At 43.2% G+C, this 7500-nt stretch overlaps 2 protein-coding genes across 2 annotated transcripts in view; both read right to left on the minus strand.

Moving 5' to 3' along the window:
- LOC138037413 (glutamic acid-rich protein-like) overlaps positions 1 to 7500 on the minus strand; it is a 32871-nt gene that overhangs the window by 3783 nt on the left and 21588 nt on the right. Inside the window, exons 14-16 of the mRNA XM_068883342.1 lie at positions 3381 to 3447; positions 2713 to 3027; positions 81 to 197 (exon numbers count right to left, since the gene is read on the minus strand). Of these exons, the coding sequence (XP_068739443.1) occupies positions 81 to 197; positions 2713 to 3027; positions 3381 to 3447 (499 nt within the window). The remainder of the gene's footprint in view (positions 1 to 80; positions 198 to 2712; positions 3028 to 3380; positions 3448 to 7500) is intronic.
- LOC138022459 (uncharacterized) lies at positions 3858 to 5039 on the minus strand. Its single transcript, XM_068869597.1, has 3 exons — positions 4849 to 5039; positions 4279 to 4434; positions 3858 to 3957 (listed from the first exon to the last, which is right to left on the minus strand). Exons 1-3 carry the CDS (start codon positions 5037 to 5039, stop codon positions 3858 to 3860), a joined length of 447 nt encoding a protein of 148 aa, XP_068725698.1.

A 7500-nucleotide genomic window follows, 5' to 3' on the forward strand; every position in this document is an offset into this window, starting at 1 on the left:
GCATGACAGATTTATAGTTTACCAATTAATGACTGTTTCCTTGTTTTGGTATCGAGATTTTAAGTTCGCAAAGCGTATACCATCTTGATTGTCCTCATCTTTCTCCGCCACATCTCCTTCTATCACGACCCGACTCGATAGTGCTGAACGATCCAATTTAAAAGAGCGCTCCCCTTCTAACGCTAACTGCAGCGACTCTACATCACACGAAAATGATGTATTACTAGATAATCCATCATCTGAGCACTTTTTCCAGTGAATAAAACCGCCAAAAAGACAGCTCTGTGAGTAGGAAATACGCTGACTCGAAGTTTACACACCTTATGACGTCACTAGTTCCAGGCTTCGGAAATCAATTACTTTGCGCGCCGAAAGTCACATTTCAACCCTGGAAGTTTAACGAGAATTTTCAGAATTTAATTCACTTCCTTTATTTTTATTTGCATCTGCTATAAAAGAGTCATAATAGGAATAAAACGCAAACAGCGGTTACAAACATTTGCTTGAAATGCATAACTTTTATAAACTTAACGTTTCGTCTGTTACAACATACATCATCAGAAGTGATTATTATTCAGTTACAGATAAATTCAAATTCAAAAATAAAACTGTACGGACTGGGAACTAACGAAATTGGTTGACATAAAACGACAAGAATATCCTAATAATAGAGATATTAAAGTTTCTCGCTGCCAACGTTTTCATTTAAGGTTGGCTTAAGATCACGGATCAACAGAGACTCTTTAATTTTGCAATGTATGTCTGATCGACCAGTTGCTAATATTTCAAAATGATTAAATTCGAAAATTATGAATCAGTGCAGCATAGATTTTAGTTTTCTGGAATTAAAAGCCGGGGGACAAAAATTTCATTTCATTGGCACTTTAAATATGCAGTAGGCGTGGCACTGCTAAAAAGTTGTACATAAAGCTAACTGAAATGCTCTGAAAAGTGTCAAATTTGATTCTCAAAACTAAACTAAGCCCTAAACGTTAAGTTGTTTGAGAATCAATTGCAAATTTGACTCTTTTCAGAGCATTTTAGCTATAGATATGGCCATCCCTTTTTTCTCTATTTAGCGTCGTCCGACCGACCAGGAGCCCATCACCCGGAGCGTGCAACTTCCATACAGCGGCTGTGAAACGGCGTTTTCACAAGTAGGTTTATTTTTAACGATTGTTTTGCCCACGGAATACCTGGCTAATTAGATACAGTATTAATACGTATTGGTAAAATTCAGAGATGAAAAGAAAAAAATGCTCTTGCAAGTGTGCTTTTGTTTTATCTGCCCGGCTTTTTTTTATATTCCCTTTTAAAATTTAATTTTGTCATTTTTTCATCTTTTTCCAATTGCCTTTGCCCAATTCCTACACGTTAACAATCAACCTTGTCAAAATTTTCTTAATGAGCTGGAAGTTCCTTACCAAGCCTAAAAACAGAGCTCCTGATTACCATAATTAACCATAACTGAAAAGACGATTTTTTCCCCTGGTTCAGTGAATGGCCAAATTTTTTTCCTGTGAATTACGAAATGGGTTGTTCTTTCTCCTGAATCGTGATTTCATTAGGAGCTGTGATTTTCCTCAATAATTCTTTGTGAAATGAGAAAGAAGTCTTTAAATCGTTGTGAACCATGATTCTTTATGTGTCTTGTACTATTTTTGACAGTAATTAACAATATTGCGTGAAATGCCAATTTCATCTCCCCCAGAATTTTGAAACGACCAATTTACTTTCCGTGAAATGTGATCTTGACCCCCCCCCCCCCACTTTATCACCCTCGTCGTACAGCATGAGGTTTCACTGATATACCTACGGTAATGGTGCTACTAGCTTATTTTTCAAGGTATGGGACTTAGGGGACGGACAGTCACATGGCGACTAAAAGTTTTGAGATCGATGGGTTACCAAATTTTCTAAGGTAGGGGCTACATGACTTCCGCTTTGAAAGTTCTGCTTTTCCCTACCATCCCCACCGGCTGTTTGTTCCATCACACATACAGTTATCATAACTAATACAAAAACTTATTTGTCAGTCAATGTTTTTATTTATTTCAACCCTTCCTAGTCTGAACTGTGACTCAGATTTTTCTAAAACTTTCATTCTATAAATGCTGAATGCGTCTTTTTAACACTTGACATTTGAATGGCAAACACATTAATTTGTTCTATACTGTATTTCTAATTGAAAATGGGTCCTTCTCCTAAAGGTGTTCATCTCAAAAACTGACCACTTCAAAATACATGCAAAATAAATTGAAATTTAAATTCTAAATCTATGATGAGTTTTATTTATTAAAATTAATTCAAAGTCAGCCAACTTGGTTATTTAAAATCATCTAAATTTGACTTTCTGAAAACTGTACATGGTATTTCTAAAAATCAACTTAGCATATGCAATAGTTTTTTGAGAGGAGAAAAAAGCATAATACAACTTTTACTTTCTTAACAAACTGAAGGAAAATTGACCAAGCAATTGTGTTTACTGGACGGTATTTTACAAGAATACGCATTGGTTACTTGAAGCAATTAAGTAACTGTAATTCCCAAACTTCATATGAGAGGAAAAATTAACAATGAACAGGGTCAATAAATGTGAAAACAAACTGTGATAGATGCCAGACAAAACAATATTTACATGTAGATCAGATATGAACATTAATTTTCTTAACTCTTTTTCATGTCTCTTTTTTGGATTTTTTCTTTAGGAACCTGTTCTCTTATCCTTCTTCCTTTTCCTGACATTTCTTCTCTCTGCCTGCTGTTCTTTGTCATCTCCTTTACCTTCTGTTTCATCTTCAACTTGTTCTTGGGCATCTTCATTATCTTGTGCTTCTTTATTTTCTTGTGTGCAATCGTCCTCTTGGTTCTCAGGTTTTTTCACTGTTTTAGATATTTTCATGGCTTTTTTAGAGGCTTTTCCTTTTTCGCGTTTGGTCTCTCCGCTGGCATGTTTTTCCTTTCTTCTTTCTGGTGTTCTTTCTTTTACTTTCCTTTTTTTCCTGGGCTTTTCCCTTTGTGTTTCATCTACAACAGCAACAACAACTTTATTTGTACCCTACATACAGTAATTTGTGTGTTATCTGTTCATAACAAACTTGTTGAAATCCATCTAATGTAAAAAGATCTGTGGTTTCACATGTAGCTTCACACTTTCACTCTTGGTGAAAGTAGAAAATTTTGCTTATTCGCATTTCTGTTAACAGCCTGGATTATACTGCCATGACAAGCTGATTTGGTATCCTTCGTCCAGTAAGCTTCTCCTTTGTAGTATGTGCTCACCATTAAGCCAACAAAAGTAATTTACCACCGGCCTGTCACTAAATGGAATAATTACAATTTTAACATCAATATCAGCATAATAACTCACATTTTCTTACCAACAAATGTGTCAGACAACTTTTCTTCTTCGGCTTGAGGTACATGTATATTTCCCCTGAAGGAAACCTGCAAGTAAATATAGGGAGGGGAAGTGTGCTGCTCAAAGAACGCTTGTGTAACTTGCTTTGGATAATGGAAACTCAGACAAGCTGTTGTATCCATCATTTAAGGCAAGTTACACATGAGTCCTTTGAGCAGTACACTTGCCTTCCATATTTTAAAAACTTTGTAGATGTCAATGGCTTTGACTTGCATATTAATGTTATTGTTAATTTTAGAGTTAATGTTAGTGTTATAGGCAAGTACCAGCTATGTGACAGCTACACTTGTGGAAAACGACTAAAAATATTCCACACACAATATGCCTGTATCCCTATGTATAAAACAATTTTTTCAAGTTTCTTTTTACTCTATGGTATTCATTGTCCAAATGTTCCTTTTTCTGAAACCAAAAAGTTCTGTGTCTTGTTTTGTTATTAATTGCTGGTTTCGCCTGGTTTTGTCTCGTCCCTAGAGAGATAAAGAGAGTAAGTCTGCTCCAAGTATCGTGGCTCTGGAAGAGCCTCGTCCCTGGAGAGTCAGTCTGCTCCAAGTATCGTGGCTCTGAAGAGCCTCGTCCTTGGACAGTCAGTCTGCTCCAAGTATCGTGGCTCTTGAGGAGCCTCGTCCCTGGAGAGTCAGTCTGCTCCAAGTATCGTGGCTCTTGAAGAGCCTCGTCCCTGGAGAGTAAGTCTGCTCCAAGTATCGTGGCTCTGGAGGAGCCTCGTCCTTAGACAGTCAGTCTGCTCCAAGTATCGTGGCTCTTAAGGAGCCTCATCCCTGGAAAGTCAGTCAGCTCCAAGTAGCGTGGCTCTTGACGAGCCTCGTCCCAGTAGAGATTCAGTAGTGTCAGTCTACTCCAAGTATCGTGGCTCTTGAAGAGCCTCATCCCTAGAGAGATAAAGAGAGTAAGTCTGCTCCAAGTATCGCGGCTCTGGTAGAGCCTCGTCCCTGGAGAGTAAGTCTGCTCCAAGTATCGTGGCTCTGGAAGAGCCTCGTCCTTGGACAGTCAGTCTGCTCCAAGTATCGTGGCTCTTGAGGAGCCTCATCCCTGGAGAGTCAGTCTGCTCCTAGTATCGTGGCTCTTGAAGAGCCTCGTCCCTGGAAAGTAAGTCTGCTCCAAGTATCGTGGCTCTGAAGAGCCTCGTCCTTGGACAGTCAGTCTGCTCCAAGTATCGTGGCTCTTGAGGAGCCTCGTCCCTGGAGAGTCAGTCTGCTCCAAGTATCGTGGCTCTTGAAGAGCCTCGTCCCTGGAGAGTAAGTCTGCTCCAAGTATCGTGGCTCTGGAGGAGCCTCGTCCTTAGACAGTCAGTCTGCTCCAAGTATCGTGGCTCTTAAGGAGCCTCATCCCTGGAAAGTCAGTCAGCTCCAAGTAGCGTGGCTCTTGACGAGCCTCGTCCCAGTAGAGATTCAGTAGTGTCAGTCTACTCCAAGTATCGTGGCTCTTGAAGAGCCTCATCCCTAGAGAGATAAAGAGAGTAAGTCTGCTCCAAGTATCGCGGCTCTGGTAGAGCCTCGTCCCTGGAGAGTAAGTCTGCTCCAAGTATCGTGGCTCTGGAAGAGCCTCGTCCTTGGACAGTCAGTCTGCTCCAAGTATCGTGGCTCTTGAGGAGCCTCATCCCTGGAGAGTCAGTCTGCTCCTAGTATCGTGGCTCTTGAAGAGCCTCGTCCCTGGAAAGTAAGTCTGCTCCAAGTATCGTGGCTCTGAAGAGCCTCGTCCTTGGACAGTCAGTCTGCTCCAAGTATCGTGGCTCTTGAGGAGCCTCGTCCCTGGAGAGTCAGTCTGCTCCAAGTATCGTGGCTCTTGAAGAGCCTCGTCCCTGGAGAGTAAGTCTGCTCCAAGTATCGTGGCTCTGGAGGAGCCTCGTCCTTAGACAGTCAGTCTGCTCCAAGTATCGTGGCTCTTAAGGAGCCTCATCCCTGGAAAGTCAGTCAGCTCCAAGTAGCGTGGCTCTTGACGAGCCTCGTCCCAGTAGAGATTCAGTAGTGTCAGTCTACTCCAAGTATCGTGGCTCTTGAAGAGCCTCATCCCTAGAGAGATAAAGAGAGTAAGTCTGCTCCAAGTATCGCGGCTCTGGTAGAGCCTCGTCCCTGGAGAGTAAGTCTGCTCCAAGTATCGTGGCTCTGGAAGAGCCTCGTCCTTGGACAGTCAGTCTGCTCCAAGTATCGTGGCTCTTGAGGAGCCTCATCCCTGGAGAGTCAGTCTGCTCCTAGTATCGTGGCTCTTGAAGAGCCTCGTCCCTGGAAAGTAAGTCTGCTCCAAGTATCGTGGCTCTGAAGAGCCTCGTCCTTGGACAGTCAGTCTGCTCCAAGTATCGTGGCTCTTGAGGAGCCTCGTCCCTGGAGAGTCAGTCTGCTCCAAGTATCGTGGCTCTTGAAGAGCCTCGTCCCTGGAGAGTAAGTCTGCTCCAAGTATCGTGGCTCTGGAGGAGCCTCGTCCTTAGACAGTCAGTCTGCTCCAAGTATCGTGGCTCTTAAGGAGCCTCATCCCTGGAAAGTCAGTCAGCTCCAAGTAGCGTGGCTCTTGACGAGCCTCGTCCCAGTAGAGATTCAGTAGTGTCAGTCTACTCCAAGTATCGTGGCTCTTGAAGAGCCTCATCCCTAGAGAGATAAAGAGAGTAAGTCTGCTCCAAGTATCGCGGCTCTGGTAGAGCCTCGTCCCTGGAGAGTAAGTCTGCTCCAAGTATCGTGGCTCTGGAAGAGCCTCGTCCTTGGACAGTCAGTCTGCTCCAAGTATCGTGGCTCTTGAGGAGCCTCATCCCTGGAGAGTCAGTCTGCTCCTAGTATCGTGGCTCTTGAAGAGCCTCGTCCCTGGAAAGTAAGTCTGCTCCAAGTATCGTGGCTCTGGAAGAGCCTCTCCCTGGAAAGTAAGTCTGCTCCAAGTATCGTGGCTCTGGAAGAACCTCGTCCTTGGACAGTCAGTGTGCTCCAAGTATCGTGGCTCTTGACGAGCCTCGTCCCTGGAGAGTAAGTCTGCTCCAAGTATTGTGGCTCTGGAAGAACCTCGTCCCTGGAAAGTCAGTCAGCTCCAAGTATCGTGGCTCTTGACGAGCCTCGTCCTAGGAGAGATTCAGTAGTGTCAGTCTACTCCAAGTATCGTGGCTCTTGAAGAGCCTCGTCCCTAGAGAGATAAAGAGAGTAAGTCTGCTCCAAGTATCGTGGCTCTTGAGGAGCCTCGTCCCTGGAGAGTCAGTCCGCTCCAAGTATCGTGGCTCTTGAAGAGCCTCGTCCCTGGAGAGTAATTCTGCTCCAAGTATCGTGGCTCTGGAAGAGCCTTTCCCGGGAGAGTAAGTCTGCTCCAAGTATCGTGGCTCTGGAAGAGCCTCGTCCTTGGGCAGTCAGTCTGCTCCAAGTATCGTGGCTCTTGAGGAGCCTCGTCCCTGGAGAGTCAGTCAGCGCCAAGTATCGTGGCTCTTGACGAGCCTCGTCCCAGGAGAGATTCAGTAGTGTCAGTCTACTCAAAGTATCATGGCTCTTGATGAGCCTCGTCCCTGGAGAGTCAGTCTGCTCCAAGTATCGGTGCTCTTGAAAAGCTTCGTCCTTGGAAAGATACAGTAGAGTTGGTTAGTAGTCAGTTAGTCAAGTAAACTCGAGTTAGTCAACTGAAGTCAAGTTAATCAAAGGAAGTCAAGTTAGTCAACTGACATCAAGTCAATCAAGTGGTGTCAAGTTAGTCATTGACAAGTTAAGTCAAGTTTGTTTAGCGAGGTCATTATAGTCAGTTGCAAGTCCGATAAGGTCGTTCTAGTCAGGCTTAAGAGCTGAATGTCCAACAGAACTTTATTCCAATTTAAATGATGGTGCCAACTGATACCAATAGAAGAGTTGTGGTCATACATTCTGAAACATTTTCCCATTCATTTACATGCACTTGTATGTTGCCTAGCTATTATTACTAGCAAAGTGTTTATTTTGTTTTATACTTATTAATAACCATTTAACAAAGTTCAGGTTAACATTTAAGAGTTAAGGACGTTCGCGCCAATTGTTTCTGCGCATCCTTACTGCGCTGCACACGCCACGTCATACACGAGCGCGCGCGCTAAGTAATAAAATGAGAAATGATAGGGAAAAAGGCCA

The sequence above is a fragment of the Montipora capricornis genome, chromosome 2, assembly GCF_036669925.1.
Source record: "Montipora capricornis isolate CH-2021 chromosome 2, ASM3666992v2, whole genome shotgun sequence".
Classification (NCBI taxonomy): Eukaryota; Metazoa; Cnidaria; class Anthozoa; order Scleractinia; family Acroporidae; genus Montipora; species Montipora capricornis.

Bases quoted from the DNA above. Each gene is read 5' to 3' on its own strand.
- LOC138022459 (XM_068869597.1), bottom strand. From the start codon at position 5,039: ATGAGGCTCCTCAAGAGCCACGATACTTGGAGCAGACTGACTGTCCAA. The intron at 4,435-4,848 runs GTAGACTGACAC...TACTTGGAGCAG, and splicing joins CAAGAGCCACGATACTTGGA to ACTGACTGTCCAAGGACGAG. The intron at 3,958-4,278 runs GTAGACTGACAC...AGCAGACTGACT, and splicing joins CAAGAGCCACGATACTTGGA to CTCCAGGGACGAGGCTCTTC.